The sequence below is a fragment of the Taurulus bubalis genome (genome assembly GCF_910589615.1).
Source record: "Taurulus bubalis genome assembly, chromosome: 13".
In the NCBI taxonomy this organism is placed as follows: domain Eukaryota; kingdom Metazoa; phylum Chordata; class Actinopteri; order Perciformes; family Cottidae; genus Taurulus; species Taurulus bubalis.
Genome location: NC_136601.1, coordinates 21,515,114 through 21,534,534, shown reverse-complemented (window position 1 = coordinate 21,534,534; position 19,421 = coordinate 21,515,114). Strand labels below are relative to the sequence as shown.

Sequence of the window (19,421 nt, the reverse complement as noted above, 5' to 3'; positions counted from 1 at the left end):
TCTTCTTTCACATGTTTCATATGTAACATTGTCGTTGTTACAATCTCAAAAAAAGAAAAGAAAAAAAAAGGGACTTCTGATAAAAACTGCTGAAGAAGCTTCACTTGACTCAGAGCCTCGTTCTTTCAGCTCAGTCATTCTACGCTCAACTTTCTTTTAGGTCAGCCTTTGGGACGATGTGCCCCCGAAGCATTAACGTGATGAGGTTTTCAGTAACATGTCGGTTTTGGCCATGTGTCCTGACAGATTTATTGTCAGAGCCCGTTTTCCTTCCCACACAGGAACTTCAGATTTCATGTCTGTTTTTTTCCGTTTTCCTTCTCTCCCATCTTGTATCATATTTCACCCTTCATTTGTCACCCGGTATCTACTGCCCTTTCATTCTATTTCTGCCCGGATCTTTTAATAGTTTATCCCTATGTCATGCTTTGACCATCTCGGATCTCACTTTCTATATTTCAGTGACCCATACTTTCCTTCTTCCTCCGCATACCACTCTTTCTGCATCAGTCTGTCCGTCCGTTTCCAAACATGTGGCTTGTTCCATGTCTTTGGCTGAAAAAATAATAATTATCAAGCAGATCCTGCATCTATTAATGTTTGTAGAAGAGTGCTGCTGAATGTTGAGTGTAAGAAAAGATCAGAGTTAAAACATGGAATTTAATTGTCGCTTTCGTACTGACTCTGGTCCACCACAGAACACTATTGAGACACACTGCATATTTAATACACACATAATGGGCCATGACACACTAAAAGACGTAGACATTCACACTTAGGGGGTTGTGCAGCATGTTATGAATTAAGTTATGCTGAGCTCTTCCAGAAAAAGGCCTATATTTGTGTGAAAGGAAACATTTCTTGGGACTGGATGATGTGGTTTGGAAAGTCATCTATCAAGAGACAGGCATCCGAAATGAAGCCGACCGCAAGTGATTTTAATACCATAAAAGTTGTAAAGAATTCTGAAAATATGGAAAAAATGAGGAAAATCTCACCGACAAAGTAAATGCAGTTAAAACAAAAAAAAGGTATTGTATCAAATAAAGCAGGAGCAGGTGTGATAATTAGCACTGATGACTGATTATCTTATTAAGAGAACATGTCTGCTGTCCTGGGTTCTGAAACCCCCTTTTGTGGAGGTTTGTTTCCACAGTGGGACCAAAGTTCATGATAGATAATCGAATTATCAGTCAAAGAAAGATAAATCATTATTTACCCAATTGTGCTTTTTATTTTTGGAAAGTCCATATTGTGAAATTAAGTAAAGACGAATAAGTGAGATATTAGCCAGATATATTTCAGATAAATATGTTTCCACTGTGGTGCTGGGATATTATTATTTGTGTTCATTGCAGGATAAAGACAATGGTCATTTTTATTTCGATGAATTGTCCGACATTCTCTCCGACACAGACATTCCTGTGTATTACCTGTGGAGAGCAGCAATAGGCTCCGATGAGTGAAGCCAGCCTCGGATTTCAGTCGAGGAAGAACGCGGAGACGTCACATGGAGAGATGCAACCAGCAGTAGCTGCTCCACCACTAATCACACAACATTAACATAACTAGCTAGCGCCAGCTAACGCAGCCCACTCCGTGGTATCCGCACTCGGTCCACCCTACGCCCCGGGACCGCGAATCCGCCAGAAACAAAAAACGCGAGATTCATTAACAGGCGGTGCAAAAAAAAACAAAAAAACGGGGAAACGACGTTACGGTCGCACACGGTTGTCGTGGCCTCTCCTCGCACCCGACTGGCAGGCGGTCTCGGCTAGCTTAGAGACACAGCCCGACGATAGCGAACTCTGCCTTGGCTAGCGTCAGGCTAGCCCAGCCAGCTAGCTAGCTAGCTACTAACGTCGCCAACGGTTAGTTAGCTAGCTAGCGCGCGAGCTGTGGTAACTTGCGTCATGGACGAACTCGTCGTGGAAGTGAGGGGGACGAGCGGGGCCTTTTATAAGGTGAGTTGGTGACTTTTGTGTGTGTGTTTTTCCTTGTAGCTTTGTCAGGTGCGGTGTCGGGGCACCGCGGCGTGCTTAAGCGTTGGGCTCGCCGACATGGAGTTGTGTTGCCGGACTCCAGCCCGCTTGTGTCTGCGGGCCTCCTCGGTGCTTCCGTCCAGCGGGACGCGGGGGCTGGAGACGGATCTGTAAACAAAGCTAACGCGGAGATGCTGCCGTAACCTCCGCGCTGCTGGCAACAATTAGTGAGCTATCGGCGACAACGACGTTGCTAAAGCAATGTTGGAAGTGTTGCTAATATGGACGCGGTCGTAATTGGGTGTTCTTGGTAAAGTGATGGGCAGGGGTCCGTCCGTTGGTCGTGAATTGTGTTTATATCGTTAACGGCTACAACTTAATTCAGGATAAAAGCGGAACGCTCGGGTGTTGTTTCCCTCAGCGGGCCGGTAGCTTTCTATTTCTATTCAGGCTCGCCGAGCGATTCGGTCTAATTCTGAAAACGAGAGTCAACAAGTAACGTGAGGACGAAGGTGTATTTGGGGGTTTATGTGTGGTCGTATTCGCGCTACACCAGGGGCCGAGAGACGGGCTCGGGGTGCTCGGGTCGGATATGGACGTACAGGTGTTGATGCCCTGACCACGGTTGCTCAGGTGCGGAAGAATGACTTCAGTCTTTTAGGGTTAGTAACACAATCCGTGCCATCATCGAAAACGAAAGTCAATGACTAGTACGAATGCGTAGGAAACCGTTGCTTGATTACAATATCACAAACAAGGTTATTTTGGAATATAAGACATGCAACTACTTTGGAAGCAAAAGTGAAAGTAGGCCACTCAGGGCATTTTGTGGGACTAAATCCTTTAAAAAATGTTCAGTTCTGTTCGATTGTCATGATTAAAAGAATGGTTGGTGACACAAGAGAGCAGTGGAGGAAAAAAAAAGAGATGATTGATATTTTATAAATGTGTGCTTTGATTGGAACGTAACTAATAAGCATAGCCGCTGAATAAATGCAATATTAGCAGAGCAAAAGAAGAAAGTTGGAAACCGTAAATATATTGGCACCATGTCAACTCCCAGTTCCACCAGTATAACCTTAAAGAAAACAACAGCTGTACTGGTGAGACTTGAATAGGGATTGATTACACGTATTGTCGCTGTAGAAGTGCTGCCGCCAAACTAATGTAATGAATATGAATGGATGGATGTGTACGGGAAAGTATTTTGAGACGTAATCAATCGGCCTGCTAAGCCGCCCTGCCAGCCCCGCGGTGCACTGCAGCGATGTTCATTCATCTCGGGCTGCGTTCGCTGCCAGCTGACATGTTTGGAGTAAGGAAATGAAGCGCTTCACTCAAAGCAAGTTCCTGAATTGGAAGTGGATCTAAATCAGTCCTTGAGACAAGTTTAAAGGTGGCGGCATCAGCAAGCAGTCATACTCTTGTCACTTTGATAGATGCTAACAGTGATTTTTGTATTATTTTTTTGGCACAGTTTGAATACCGTTTTATTATTTGGCAGGTGTTCTTGTCAAATGATCGGACTTAAAGGCGATTCTCAGGAAATTAGTCCAATGGGATCCACCAGATACACTTTCCTCATCAACACTTTGTCAACGGCTCTCAACTTTCTCTGCGTGCTGGTGCCGAGCTAATGCAATTATCACACTGCCCTGCCATTTTGTTATCAAGTCATTGTACATGTTTTTGAATATCTTTTGCAAAAATGGATAAATGCTGATGTCATCAACAAGCATTGAGTCAGTCTCTGAGGCGCTCCTGAAATGAGTCATGACCAGTGTGTGATACACAACATGGCATTGGCTAGAATTACTATTTAGTCCTGGGAAAATGCATTTAGACTTATTGTCCCTAAATGTAGCACATTTGGAGAAGTTGATGCACTTACATGATTCTTGCCATTTTAGTTTTGGAATGGACTTGAATGCAATCACTCCATTTCTAAAACTTGAGCAATCTCCACAGAGTAAACAGAGCTGTAGGATACAGAGGCGTGTCCTGGTGCTGTTCAGTAGTCCACTGGATAAGACGCCCGGGTCCAGGGTGCTAATCCCAGATGTGATAAAACTGGCACTTGGACAGGATGTAATGTATTATAAATAGTTTGGAGGTTATGAAAGATTTGTTTTCTTCTTATTTTCTTTCTTTTCAGGTCAAACAGAAAAGTTTTGATCCTGAGATCTGTCTTTAAGACCATTATGTTTCATTTGACTCTGATTGTGTTAAGTTTGGTTGATCAAGACATTCGTCATCAAGTTTTTCTGATATGATCTTTTAGTGATTTAAAAAGCTTTTATTCATTAGCTGTTACCTCATCAGAATCAGAACCATGTATTGCCAAGTAAGTTTACACATACAAGGAATTTGCCCTGGCGGGAGGTGCATAACATTTAACAATAAACATTTAACGGTAAACATAAAACAGAGTGCAATAAAAAGGGAGCATGAATATTTACAATTGGATCTACATAATATACAAGTTAAAATACAGTGCACGGAATGAAGTAATTATGTAAATTTGACAAGTGGAAAGTAAAGTGGCATCGTCCTGTCTCTGGCATCTCAAACGTATTGGACATTTAGCTTTTAATGAACAGATAACATATTGTATTCTTTGGTAGTGTTGTCAAAATAACGTGGTAATGATACATCAAGATAATGATTGTTTGCAACGGTTGCAATACTAATGTTCCACAGTATCGACACAAAGGTACCAGTTGTGTTTTCTGCTCTCACTTCTCTCCAACAAGGAGGTGGCGCACACACACACACACACACACACATCTCTATTTATCTTTTATTAAAAGATCTAAAATTGAATGTTCTCAGTGTTGTGTACATTTTTCCTTTCGAATGGTTATATTTTTCAAGATATTGTATCAAAGTTAGAAATTCCAGTATCATGACAACACTGGTCTTTACTGTGGAAAACTCTGTACAGGGCAGAAGACTCATGATGATGCTCATGAGTTAGTTTATACTAATACTATTTTCAAATATAATTTCACTAAGAAATTAACCCAGACTTGTTTTGAAAAGAGAAGCTTGATCTTCTCTTGCATTCATGGTTTTCACGTTCCAAGATAACATTCACCACTACAGTGCATCCTCCTGTGATAAGAATAACTCATATTTTGCTTCCTGTAAAATGTGGAAGCCGATTATGTGCCAGAATCCTTCTCATTAAGAATAATAATAAAACATTTAAAAAAACAGCAAACTTCAGCGGGTTTATGGCCCACCTGCTGTTTTCCAATTTAAACCAATAAGCTGTTCCTGTTGCATCTTTAATGGCAATAACACCACACACATTGCACTTATCTGCTAGCACACGTTACGTATAGCATGCTCCACTACACTACTAACGTATATGATACTTTGAAAACTCAATATTATATATTGATAATATATATACTAAACTATGATATTCAAAACTCCTGTTTTGAATGTTTTCCCAAAATAGGCCAGACGAACACGGTCTTTCCTGGCCTCCACAGTTCAAGTAGCCGTCCCGTTTGCTACCGGGTGGCCCTGAATCATTGGGGATTTTGAGAAGCTCTCCTCTTGGATTTTCTTTCGCTTCGTTTCTGACCGTTAGCTTGCCAGGCTAATGCGACCCACAGACGAGGCTCCCCGTCTCGCTCTCTCTCTCTCTTCCTTCTAGGCATTGCGTGTCCTACTTGCGATACTTGACACACATGGACACAGACTGTGTGAACAACAACCACAGAGAGAGACAGCCAAACCTGAATCGAGCCCAAAGAGTACAGTTTTGTTGCCACTAACCGCTTTGGGCTTGGGTCAGGCCTTTGGTAGCAGAACTGTAACCCCTTTACGCACTTTTTTCACTGCTCTGCTCATTCATACAGGTATGTCAAACCCTGGTTTCTCTAACTGTCCTTACGTCCCCTCTATGATCCTTTTAGGCCTTTGTGAAGGATGTTCACGAAGGAGCGGTCACTGTGGCGTTCGAAAACAAGTGAGTAATGCACAACACAACATGAAACCGTAACCTTTCGCCAGTAACAGACTTCACACTGGTCTTTGGTCACGTTTGTCCGTCTGTCCCCCAGTTGGCAGCCGGAGCGTCAAATCACATTCCAGGATGTGCGCTTTCCTCCCCCAACGGGCTCCTGCAAGGAGATCAACGAGAGCGACGAGGTCGAGGTGGGACCGATTCAATGCCTTCATGACATTAATATATCCATCAGATGCAGTTTATTCAGAAAGCGGAGAGCGGTTGTGCGACGTATGTTGGTTATCTGCATTTGTCGGCTGAACAGATTCTTAAGGCTCACAGAAAAAATACCTGCCGTTACATAAACTAGTAAGACTTGAAAAGAAAATTGAGAGGGAAAAACGAATAAGCAATATTGTCTTTCTTTGTTCTATTTTTCCTTGATTGATATTTTTTTAAGTAAGTTTCAAAATGAATAGCATTTCCTTTTCTATCAGAATAATAAAATGAGCCCAGATCAGTGTTTTTATGCATTACATGTGTCTTTGCATTCTTTATGCCGGATTCCTTTCATTGTTATCATCTCAGCTGTGAAATTGACTGTGTGTGTGTGTGTGTGTGTGTGTGTGTGTGTGTGTGTGTGTGCAGGTATATTCCAGGGCTAATGACAAGGAGCCATGTGGATGGTGGCTGGCCAAGGTTCGCATGGTCAAAGGAGAGGTAAGACTCTTGACTGAAATCTCTCTTAAATGTGGCTTACAATATCATCGCATAAGGCGGGGCCGGCTGTCAAGATATCAGAGAAATAAAACCGGATTGTGACGGCAGCAATATTCACACGAGTTCATTTGGTCTTGGAAAATATAAGATGTCTGTTAAAGTCCTTGAAGTGACTCGGTGTAGATAATCAGCTTACAAATATACCGCCGTTCAGGCGGTTGTTGATTTTGAGCTTGTGAGTTTACTTCCTGTCTTTCAAAGTCTCACTGCTTTGATCAGGATCCAAATATCAGCTTTTAAACCATTGATTGGAAGATTTTATTTGGGCTAACCTGTGTCTATCAGTATCTCATCTTCTGCCTGTTTATCTCTCTGCCGTAACCAAATTCTTTCTAGAAAGTTTGACATGTATATTTTATGCATTGATACAGTTATTACTTCTATATTTGTCCAACCCTAATGTGCAAAGTAGGGCGTTAACGGTACCCGTCTCTCTTTGTGTCTCTAGTTTTACGTAATAGAGTACGCCGCGTGTGATGCTACGCTAAATGAGATCGTGACGCTGGAGCGGTTACGGCCGGTCAACCCCAATAAACCGGCCACCAAAACCACCTTCATCAAGATCAGACTGGACGTACCCGAGGATCTACGGCAGATGTAAGTTTGATGCTTTTTATGCCCCCGAAAATTAACCTCCGGGCAGGCGATGAACATTTTGTTTGATTGTTGGAAGATGGAAAGTGACTGATGCAAGTTGGAACGTAAATGCAAAGGGAAGAGGGGGAACGTGAATAAGCAAGAACATTTCAACGTCAGGCTTTTCTAGAGCGTTTTGGTTTCCAAGTTATTATGATTACATTGCTGCAAGCTCAGCCTTAACAAAGGTATTGGCGTAGCCGACAGTTGCCGACACGTATCAGTACCTTGTCAGGAGGGAAACGTTGAAACTGAACCTGCTGAAGTGTCGCTGTGTTTCTAAGTGACACAGTGTTAATGCCAGGAGACAGCAGAGGTGTATACCACTAACACACCAGTCAAAAATGTAGCAGCCGTTTAAGGCGTGAGCCACATTCCTGTTGGCTTTATCATGTAGAACCTGTCATTGCAAGAATCAGACTCTTATAGTAAAGCCTTTAGTAAATGTCAGTGGATGGGCGTCATACATCGGCCTGGGCTGTATGACGAGTTTATCGCACCACGATAATGATCCTCACGTGTCCAAAGCACCAGAACCATATTTAATGCCCTACATTTAGTCTCTCTTTTCTCTTGCTTTCTCTCTGCTTCACTGCAAAAACAGTGGCAACATGCCAGCCTCCGTATGATTTAGTGTGTCTGTGGTTATATGAATGTCATTTATGGTGCTGTTGGATTGCTGCTAGACCGCCCTGTTGATTCAGGTAAACAGTTTATATCCTCAATGAAATTGCAGTTGAAGGCTAAATGCCAACAAATGTGGACTGAAGCAGAATATTTAGTGAGATAAATAAAATAGGTTTCCAACCCTGAGTTGGATAAAAAGTAGGTGTGCATTTTGGAAATGATTACATCTATCTGATGGCCTGTGTGTGTTTTTGAGAGAGAGGGAGGAGAAGGTGGTGGAAGCCAGTACACTATTGCACATCATGTTTATGTATGCTAATAATAATCATTTTAAATGTGAAGTTATGAATGAAGCTTCAAACTATTCGGTAAAACTCCAGCAGGAAAGATGTCCTCTCCCGTTGGCAAAAAGCAAATGCAAATTATTTCATTTTAAACCAAATGAAAAAGAGCGAGAGAACGGAAACAAATGATTTGTAAGTTCTGTGGCAAACAAGTTGGGACTAAACGCTACGGATCGCCGCTCCCAGCATCAGGACCAATCAAAGGCAATAAAAAATAAACATGACAGTCAACGGTTTATTGACCTCTAATGTCTGTGTGTGAAATAGTGCTTTCTGCCTATACGTTGTGTCCATCATCTATTCAGCTTTTTGTTTTTTGGGTGGGGTGATCATTTCTGATATTGTAATTCTTAAAAGCAATATCATCAGTTGGGAAATATCAATATCGCCCCACTCTAACATGTACATGTTTGTATTGGGCTCTGAAGAGTAATTGAACTAAATGATGCCTCATTAGAAGGCACAGTGTGTCAGCTGTACATAAATCTGTCAGTAATAACTGCTGACTTGTTTCGGGACTCAAATCAACACGTAGTGAAATGTTACTGTGTCGACAGGTGCTCCAAGGAATCGGCACACAAAGACTTTATAAAAGCCGTGGGCGCTTTCAACGTCGTCTACGACTCGGAGAAAAGGCAGCTGGTCATTTTGGTTGGTTGAGTAATTAACCTAATTTACATAAATACTTTAAAAAAATGATTTTTCTTACATTTTCTTAAACAATCTGTGTGTGAGTTGAGATGGATAACGCTGTGGTTGACCTCCATCAGAGTCGCATATTTGAAAAAGTCAGGTCCTGAGTGAATTACGCTGTGATTGTTCTCTCAGTCTGTGAACGAGGTCACGACGAAGCGGGCCAACATGATGAGTGACATGCACTTCAGGAGCCTCCGCACCAAACTGTCGCTCATGCTGAGGAACGAGGAGGCCAACAGGCAACTGGAGGTATGGCGTACACACACACACACACACACACACACACACACACACACACACACACACACACACACACATATATGATCATAGCTTTATTAGAGGTTTGTCCATCCGGATTCACTCCTCCGTTGTTGTTCCGCAGAGTTCCAGGCAGCTGGCGTCGCGGTTTCATGAACAGTTTATCGTTCGGGACGATCTCATGGGTCTGGCCATCGGGACCCACGGGGCCAACATTCAGCAGGCCCGTAAAGTCCCCGGAGTCACCAACATAGACCTGGACGAGGAGACGTGCACCTTTCACATATACGGAGAGGTAGGATGTCATAAGATGGACTGAGACACTGGATTCATCAGTGTAGACCCGGCTGTGTGCGGTCTGGATGAACCAGCTTCAAAGCTTCTTGTTATTTATACCAATTATATTCACGTTATAAAACGGAGCGAGATGAGCAAGTGACAGAATGCTGCCGTCTGTCTCAGGACCATGATGCTGTGCGCATAGCGAGGAGTTTCCTGGAGTTCTCCGAAGATGTCATCAAAGTTCCCCGGAACTTAGTAGGTGAGAGAAATCGCCCAGCTGGAGACGATGAGCTCGTCCGTGCAATAACTCTGAACTTCTTCAAAATGAGCCCGACTGTTGGACCTTGACGTCCCAGCAGACTGGGTCTGACGCTGTTTCCGATCTTACAGGGAAGGTGATCGGCAAAAACGGCAAGCTGATCCAGGAGGTGGTTGATAAGTCCGGGGTGGTTCGTGTTCGCATTGAGCCGGAGAACGACAAAAAGCCCGCGATAGCGGCAGCGGCGGCGGCGGCAACAGAGGAGGTGAGTCAGAAAAGAATGGACCAGCACCTTCGTTTACTTAAAGTCACTATGAGGAACTTTTTTTTAATTTCTTTGTCGATGCTGGAGGTCCCTGTGGATGGAAAGTGGGTAGTGTTTCTGAGCGCCAGTCCTGGTTTGGGTTTCCCCGTGTCTCCCACCCCTCCAGTGGGCTCAGTGATGTGTCCTGCATGATTTAGTCTTTTCCCCCGGTGGTGCCGATGGCGAGCATTGAGAACGGCTTTCTAGAAATGTCCAATCCTCTCGCTGATTGTTTTGTTTACTCATGTAGGGTATTTCTGTATTACAGTGACACCGTTTCACAACCAGTTTAAAGTTCCTAATAGTAACTTGCATAACTACCAGTTTAGTTTAGTTTGTTTTTACCGCATACTGAAGTCAGACTCAACCTTCATTCCCCTAAATCATCAACCTCTGATTCCTCTAATGAATGTTTACTGCGGTGAGTATTCCTCATTTTTGAACAGATCAGATGCGAGACGAGATCATTTATTCTTCCTCCTTCGTCTCACAGGGAATGGTGCCCTTTGTGTTTGTGGGGACCAAGGAAAGCATCTCCAATGCTACAGTGCTTCTGGACTATCACCTCAACTACCTTAAGGTGCGTATAACCACCCATATATTTGCTTTAACATTGGAAGATAATGCTTATATGCATGTGAGTTGAGGCTGGTGTCATCGCAGTAAAAGATTAAAACTGCCAACTCTTTTCCCACAAATGCCTTGTAAGTCGTCCTGACTGTTACTGTGAGTGGAGGGCAAATGCAGAGATCAGATTTGTATTAGTCCGCTACATTTACTCGTTGGTTTCTTCAAGCACCCATGAAACAAATGCTTTGGTCCAATTCAGAGCCCAGTTTCGGGGGAGTGTCGCCACCACACTGACCCTCCCGGGATGCTGCGAAGACACGACTGAACCCAGGCTACTAGTGCGCGGCGTGTAAACGCACAAATTGTCATGTTTTTCTCCGTGTCCGCAGGAGGTGGATCAGCTTCGCCTGGAGCGCCTTCAGATCGACGAGCAGCTGAGACAGATCGGAGGGGGAGGCGGAGGAGGCGGGACGGGGCCGCGGACCCTCAAAGACAAAACCTACGTGTTCGATAACGGCATGGGGCTGGGGATGGGCATGGGCATGGGGAGAGGGGGAGTAGGAGGCGGAGGAGGAGGGAAGCCCTACGGAGGAAGGGGAGGAAGAGGCGGCAGAGGGCAAAGAGGAGGAGGAGGTGCAGCTTTCGCCTCAGGTGCGTGTTAAAAAGACCAAATACAAAGTGAATTTATCGTTTGAATCCATCATATTCATATCTTCTTCAAGTACGGTACTTGTGCACATACGAGGCAAACAAACTGATCTGAGGCTTTAATTTGAAATACTTGTCTCAAGTGTTTGGCAGTTCCAGTTAGCCGTGCTGTTAGCTAGCTGTACGGCCATTGGTTAGGATGTGAAAGACTCAATGACAGCGAAAGAGCTGATTCTCTTGCTTATATGAGGTTATTTTCAGCTATATTCCATGAAAGTCCCTCCCCCATGTGGTGATTTATATAATACAACTAAATATTGATCAAACCTAGTATTTCCGAGGCAGTTTGAATGAGGTCTGACTCGTGCACTCCGTCTCCCCCAGGCACCAACTCAGAGGCATCCAACGCCTCAGAGACGGAGTCGGACCACAAAGACGAGCTCAGCGATTGGTCGCTGGCCCCCACCGAGGAGCTACTGACGGGAGGCGGGACCATGCCCAGACGGACAGACGGGAGGAGGAGACCAGGTGGAGGAGGGCTACGGGGACGAGGCGGGAGAGGAAGAGGAGGAGGAGGGTACAAAGGTAGGTTGTCGTTCACCATTAGCTGCCATTGATCTTTGCCGCTATTTGGTGTCATCCAGGACACAGAAGTCAAGTATAAGATGAAAACTTTTGATAAAACCTTCAACTACTCCTTTTTTTTCCTACTGTTTAGCTGGAGATTTTACATACATATTTTTTATTAAAACATTTTTATTTTATGGGAAGGAAATGAGTGTGTGGTCAGCGGACTCAGGTGTTGTCCGTCCTGGTTTTAGGTGACGACATGCAGTGGAGCGATCCGAGGCCTCGTCATGTCCGAGACCCCAAGACGAGAGCGCAGGAAGAGACTCTACAGGTACGACCGCTAAAACGATCCTCTGGTTGAATGACCTGTAGAGGATGAGACAAATATTGGCTCCTACTATTAGAACCAGAAGTGAACACATGTTTCTTTTCTTCTTTCCTAGTTAACTCCTGAACCCCAATTTTGTATTATTTTTTGCTTCAGCCTTATTTTTCTCTCTGTGGCCTTGATCTTCACTGCAATGTAAAAGTCCTGCACCTCTATGGAAACAGCCCAATCATGGCTTGAAGCAGAGAGAACTCAAACACGTATTTTATGCGGTAGAACACAGTTACAATGCCTTAAATCAGAATCTCAGAAGAATCAGAATCAGAACCATTTATTTGCCAGGTATGTTTACTCAAACAAGGAATTTTTCTTGGCCTTCCGCCAAGAAAAATTCCTTGTGCATAACATTAGACAAGACAATCAGTGCAATAGATATTACATTAAGTATAAAATAATGTGCTCAGACAAACAGATAACAGTAATGTAAACAAGGGTTCTGTAAGTGTATGTTAAAGTGACAAGTGTATGTGCAGGGGAGTGACCGGTAAGAAATAGTCCTGGGGGTGACAGGGTCAGTCAGTGGGGGTCCTGGGCTCTGTTGATGAGCCCGACTGCTGATGGGGAAAAAACTGTTAGTGTGGCATGAGTTCTTGGTCCTGATGGACTTCAGCCTCCTGCCAGAGGGAAGGGACTCAACATGTCATGTCCAGCTCGCTTCAGAGTCCTTGAAGCGAATAAGTCCTGGAGGGACGGCAGATTACAGCCAATCACCCTCTCAGCAGAGCGGATGATGCGCTGCAGCCTGCCCTTGTCCTTGGCAGAGGCTGCAGCGTACCAGACGGTGATGGAGGAGCAGAGGATGCACTGAACGATGGCAGTGTAGAACTGCACCGTCATGGTCTTTGGCAGGTTGAATTTCTTCAGCTACCTCAAGAAGTACATCCTCTGCTGGGCCTTCTTGGTGATGGGGCTGATGTTCAGCTCCCACTTGAGGTCCTGGGTAATGACTCCTCTGATACGATCATCTAATAACATCCCTAGCTTATTTGACTTATTTGCCTCCAGACTACATATTTCCTTTCTCCCGCAGATCCGTGTGGATGGTAACAACGAGCGCAGCGTGCAGCACTCCCCGGGGGGGAGAGGAGGAGGAGCAGCAGCAGCAGCAGGAGGAGGAGGAGGAGGAGGAGGAGCAGCAGCAGCAGGCGGAGGAGCAGCATCAGCAGCAGCAGGAGGAGGAGGAGGGCTGTCCTCATCCCAGGGTGGCGTCGGCACTGGCGTCGGTGGCAGCGAAGGCCCGCCTCGCCACCACCATCAGAGACCCATCAGAGACCGAGGGATGAAGAAGGACAAACAGGACGCTCCTCCGCTGGTGAACGGAGTGTCGTAGACACACCACTGGAGGACCTTCTCACTTAGACACACACACACTCATACACACACACTCATACACACACACACACATAGGCAACTCGTCATAAACCATCGTAGAGTCTCTCTCGCTTTTTTCTTTCTCTGTCTTTGTCAAACACGTGAATACACACATCTCATCAGCACCGAAGCGTTTACCGTAGTGAAGTCGTAGACCAGAGGCCATCTGGTTTCTGCTGGGCCGCTCTGTTGGGGTCTTTTGAGTTTCCGGGTCCAATTCGTCCCCGACTGTTCCGGTTTGTCCTGTTCTTCATTGAGGGGACAAAATAAAAAGAAACAGTACTTTTTTTTTGGGACAAAAGGAAAAGAAGAGGAGGGATTTGACTCAACTCTCACAGAGGCACTCACCCCAAACATCCCTTCACAGGCAAATACTTATTTGCTTGTTTTTCAAGTCAACTAAATCGGATGGATTTCAATTTCTTTTTTTGCCACAGCCCTGTTTGGACTTCCTCACACAAGGAAAAAAAAAAAAAAAGGAAATAATTGGTTGACAAGGGAACCCAGAATTACAGCAGCATGAAAACATGTGGAAGGAACTTCCCTCCTGCTGTACGACATTTTTTACTGCAGATGTTAATTGTAGAGCTGATGACGGCTCACAGTTTTAGTGGCGTTGGTGTTTCCCACTGGTTGGGAATTTATTTTTGGTGGTCTAAAGCTCCAAAATCCAACACTTGAGGAGTTCAAAGTGTCCCTGTTTTAGGAGGAATTTCGAACAGGTATGCACGAGGCAATGAAATCCCAACCGACGCTTCTCTCATTTTAAATCATCTGTGTTTTAGTTTCTTGTTGCCTAAAAAAAAAAAGTAGAAATCCTCCAGACCGAGCATGAATCCAACTACGCATTGGACGTACCAACGGGGAATCATAAATCTGAGGCACTCCGATGCAAATATGGTGTTCCAAAAAGCTTTTGCAGAAGCAAAGATAGTAACTCCTACGAGTCTTCAACAGGGTACAAAACGTCTTGCACTGCTGTTATATTTAAATATGAATTACCTGTGACCAGGACGCCTGGCTAGGTCAACGGTTCAAAGCGAGCTGAAGTGCTCGGTTCAGCGTACCCTCAGAAATTCTTTGTACAAAAAAAAAAAAAAAATACAAAAAAAGTTTTTAAGCAGGCTGCATGAAGATCATAAACACTGTTGTTTTTTTAACTCCCCCACACAAGATGTCCACGGTGACACCGGAAAGCTCTGTGGAGATGAGAACCCCAGAGAAAAACAAAATTAAAGCCTGGGGAGTGTTCTGATATTTTAAGACATCACAAAAAAAAAAAGTATCTACTGTAAATCTCAGCACGGATAGAAGGATTCTAAATGCAGCGTACAATGGCCAGAAACGGGTCCAACCTGCACAATAGTATAAAGTCGTTCTAAAGGAAGCGGTCACGACTAAAACGCCTTACCAAGGGGGGGTTCCCATCCTTTACCAGACCGACGGAGAGCTTTTTGGACCTCAGCAGTGGGATATTTCCCAGAGGCTGGTAGCTTTTGTATAGTTCCACGCACTTACATTTAACTAAGCACTCTTTGATTTCAGACAAACCCGATCAGGATGCAGGATTAAGGCGGCAACATTGTGAATGTAGAACATAAGCTTTTTCTTAATTTATGAAAACATTTGTATTTAACCTTTATTTTGTTTTGCAGTTAGAAAACCTGTTTGAAGTATTACTGTAGAAGAAGCAACGTTTCATTGAGTTATACCTTGACAATATAATAAAAAAAAATTGGTGTAAGTTTAATTCTTCCTGGTTTTTCCAACTTATTCTGGACCCGCCCCTCTTACCTCAGCATTTTTTTCCTTTTCCTTATTTCACTTTGATACAACCAATCGGAATTGTCATTAAACCGCAATATTGGGTCTTGTTCCGCAACCATAAAAGATGCAATCTATTTTTAATTTACATGATTGGAAATGTGCATTTCCTCTGCTTGCTTTGACTCGGAGCCGTTTCACTAAACTTGACTGTGACGAACTTAGAGTATGAAGTCGGGTTTGATAAAGAATGATTTAGTCCGGTTTTCTGAGGCTCGTTTGTAAAATCTCAGTATTCACACCAGTCCCGGTGCTGCCGTCTGACCGTACTCCTCTAGTTCATGACGAGGCTCCTTTCTATCTTAGTGCCTTGGATTTATGCTCCTCCATTCAAGATGTTTACATGGTCTGTTCAAAGCCCCGCCCCCTCCTGTTTTTTTTACATGTTTCTTGCATGTGTGATTCTCTCAACCTACATGCATAAACAAATAACAATTGGCGATACACAATGGTGTAAGGTGACCTCTGCGGTTTTCTGGCCAATAACTTCGCTCCCACGGCGGTTTCAGGCATCAAATAGCTGAAAGTGACTTTGTTTAAACAGCGCAGGTGTTCAGACATCAAAGTAACAGGTGTTCCAACCTGCTGTTCAGCTGACGCCACCGAGTTACTGACTTCATAAATCCTCTGCATGGAAATATCCTTAGTGGCGTCATCATCATCACTATCAAAATTAATAGAGAGCCGTGTACGGGGCATGAAGGCCTCTAAAGATTATTTACACTCAGTTGTCCCAACTTGTACCCTGAATTTAAATACACAATTTAGTGTAGAAGGTATTTGTGGATTTATGATGGAAGCGAGGTTGATGATAGCATTAGTTTGGATAAAAGAAAAGAAGAAAAAAATGGTTGAAATGTGAGAGAGTCACTGTAAAATAAAAAAAACAAAAAAAAAAACGTTTCTTGGGGTTTCTCTGGGCATTCCTAGGCATTTTTACATTTTATTAATATACTGTATTCACGAAAAGGTAAAATCACATTTTGTTCTTGTAGCGTAGGAATTGTTCAGGAATGGTCTTTAATTTATCTTCCCTCTGTGGTGCTCTAACAGGGTTATTTTCATGTTTTCTTTCTTGGAAATGTGCTTATTGACATCCTTGCTAAAAGATTGTTACCACTCCTATGTCTAAACAGTAAAATGAAGCAAGCGCCAGAGAGCGCTTAGCTTAGCTTAGATAAAGACGGTAAACGGGGAAACGTCGTCTGCCTACTCGCACTTCTAAAGCGTACTAACTAACATATCGTCTGTACAAAAAGCTTTAATTTTATAGCGTGCAAACTATGTAATTCTTGGCCAGGCACAGTGACTGTTTATCTCTGCTTCCAGTCTTTAATGCTAAGCTAAACTAGCTTACTGCTTCTTCCGGCATTGTACTTTACCTATCGACACGAGAGTGGTATCAAACTTCTTGCCAAACTTTCGGCAAGAAAGCCAACAAGCGTAATTCCCCAAATCTTTAAAAAGTAGCGTACATTGGGAGCGTCTTCAGTGAGCATAGCATTACATTAGGTTGGATCAACTGCAGACCTAAATATGCTGGACTTTAAGTTCAAAATAGCCACTGTGCCCCATCCGCAGCTCAAAATCACAATAATTACACACAAACTGGTTCATCATTTTTGGGGGAAAACCAGTTGATTCATAGCTAGAAAACTGAATGCTCAAGAGAAACATCACCCTATTTTGTGTGACATGTGCCTTTTAATAGTGGCTAGAATCACAACCTAGACATGTAAATCAGGGATGATAAGGCAGCGATAAAGGACCAGACGCCTAAAGATGGCTACTTCCTGCCGTGACATCATTGATTCACCCTTTGGTCGTCGAGTGTTTCTGAGCTTCCTTTAAACTCAAAGGGTGGGTCCAGGAAACCGCCGGCTTTAAATGACCTGATACCGTTGAAGCACCTTCAGTGTTTCCTTGTACAGTCGCTAGAAATAAACCCCGTAGCTCATGCCCTGGTTCAGTTGATCTGTGAAACGGATTCAGTTGCTTTTGTGGGCCAGTGCAGTTCGTGACCTTGAGCTTTGCGTCTGTTCCAAAGTCAAACACGGCTTTTTCGCCATAAGAACCCCCCCTTTTTCTTTTCTTTTACGTTAGCTTGGGATGCAAAATGGTGTGCCCCAGTGTAGCTTTCTTCCATATCTCTCTCTTTCTCGTGGTTTGAAAGCAACTGAGAAGAGTTCAAAGGTTGAGCCAGGTCTTATCTTTAACCAGAGATGGAGTGGACCTTTCTAGTCTTGCAATGCATGTACATCTTTATAGTGGACTTTGAAGAATTTCAGTAGTTTTGGACACGCTGGAAAAAATAATAATAATACATATGTTTATTTCTTTTCAATACTGTTAATTTGTCAGATTTCTCCTTGACTTAAGTTCTGAAAACCAAGTCAATGACACACGGGGAGCTTTTACCTTTTAGAAAATGTCACAAGAAAAAACGGTTATGTAACTGGCTTTTTCTTTTCTTAAAGAAAAGAAGTTCATCTTTCTTTTTCTCAAGTATTATCGGTGTCAATTTCTCTCTCACTAATCTGTTAGGACCTTTTGCTCTCACTGCAGCCACGTTGTGTTTTTTAATCCCAGTGATCATTCTCTGCAGTGCGTCGACAAATGGCTCATGTGAAAGTAACATCTATATTGTCAATAGAGCATCAATAGTATGGATTTGCTTTGTATTGTAAAAAAAAGAAGAAAAAAAAGAAGGGAGTGTGGCATATATGTATATAATGATGTCATTATTTGTCTGAGAAAAGATTTGTACTATTGTTTCAAATGTGCACTTATCCTGATAATTTCCTTTTTGTTTTGCTGTTTATTATTGGTCAAATGCTAGAGCTCTTGATAATAAACTTAAGATGTGTGGAAAAGTAGTATCCTCTATAGCAGGGTTGATTCACACGGCTGTCATTAATAAGGAGATGTCCCCAGCGCTGCAGAATTCGGACGAGAAAAGGTGACTTCAGTTATTATTTGACAGAGAGAAAATCCACCCTAAAACTGAATTCCTTGTTGGAAAAAAACACTGGAACATTGACATGGTGACCATATTTATAGTGGAAGTTTGGGTTGATGTTCTTGTTACTACCAGTTGGCACAATGCAACAGATCCAATATGTGCATTTAAGTTTTTTAAACTTGTGTATATATACGCTCACCTAAAGGATTATTAGGAACACCATACTAATACTGTGTTTGACCCCCTTTCGCCTTCAGAACTACCTTAATTCTACGTGGCATTGATTCAACAAGGTGCTGAAAGCATTCTTTAGAAATGTTGGTCCATATTGATAGGATAGCATCTTGCAGTTAATGGAGATTTGTGGGATGGACATGCAGGGCACGAAGCTCCCGTTCCACCACATCCCAAAGATGCTCTATTGGGTTGAGATCTGGTGACTGTGGGGGCCATTTTAGTACAGTGAACTCATTGTCATGTTCAATAAACCAATTAGAAATGATTGGAGCTTTGTGACATGGTGCATTATCTTGCTGGAAGTAGCCATCAGAGGATGGGTACTGAAAAGGAATCCTCCTCTCCAGGATATTCCTCGAGTGTTCAAGAATTGACAGAACAGGTTATATTACATATTTGTCTCAGTCTTAGTAGCGAAAAAGGGAGCTGAGTCCGTCTGTAATTCAGACATCTAGCTGACATCAGCAGCAAAGACAGTCTGTCTGTATCTAATCTGTTTAGCCAAGGTCAAAAGCAACTGAGAACTTGACCAGTTACGATTTCTCAGCTTCGCTCAGCTTCGAGACACATTCTTTAGTATAAGTGGGACATGAAACTTTAGTCAAAGTAAAGTAGTACAACATTTAAATCATTAAATTCTCTTCAGTACATGGTGGCCATAAAGGGATGGAGATGGTCAGAAACAATGCTCAGGTATGCCGTGGCATTTAAACGATGCCCAA

General features: G+C 43.2%; 1 protein-coding gene across 1 annotated transcript; it reads left to right on the top strand.

Moving 5' to 3' along the window:
• Positions 1-1,834: 1,834 nt before the first annotated feature.
• fmr1 (fragile X messenger ribonucleoprotein 1) lies at positions 1,835-18,218 on the top strand. The gene is made up of 15 exons (XM_079228703.1): positions 1,835-1,964; positions 5,912-5,964; positions 6,059-6,152; positions 6,592-6,663; positions 7,172-7,320; positions 8,888-8,981; positions 9,159-9,275; positions 9,409-9,579; positions 9,747-9,825; positions 9,957-10,090; positions 10,623-10,709; positions 11,089-11,350; positions 11,732-11,932; positions 12,169-12,248; positions 13,336-18,218. The coding sequence occupies exons 1-15, from the start codon at positions 1,914-1,916 to the stop codon at positions 13,633-13,635; spliced, it is 1,944 nt and encodes a 647-aa protein (XP_079084829.1). The 5' UTR covers positions 1,835-1,913; the 3' UTR covers positions 13,636-18,218.
• The last annotated feature ends 1,203 nt before the right edge of the window (positions 18,219-19,421 follow it).

What these genes read in the sequence shown, in the direction of transcription:
- fmr1 (XM_079228703.1), top strand. Translation starts at nt 1,914, where the DNA reads ATGGACGAACTCGTCGTGGAAGTGAGGGGGACGAGCGGGGCCTTTTAT. An exon ending in ACGAGAGCGACGAGGTCGAG is followed by an intron (nt 6,153 to 6,591) that starts GTGGGACCGATT and finishes GTGTGTGTGCAG; the next exon opens with GTATATTCCAGGGCTAATGA. An exon ending in AGGTGCAGCTTTCGCCTCAG is followed by an intron (nt 11,351 to 11,731) that starts GTGCGTGTTAAA and finishes CGTCTCCCCCAG; the next exon opens with GCACCAACTCAGAGGCATCC.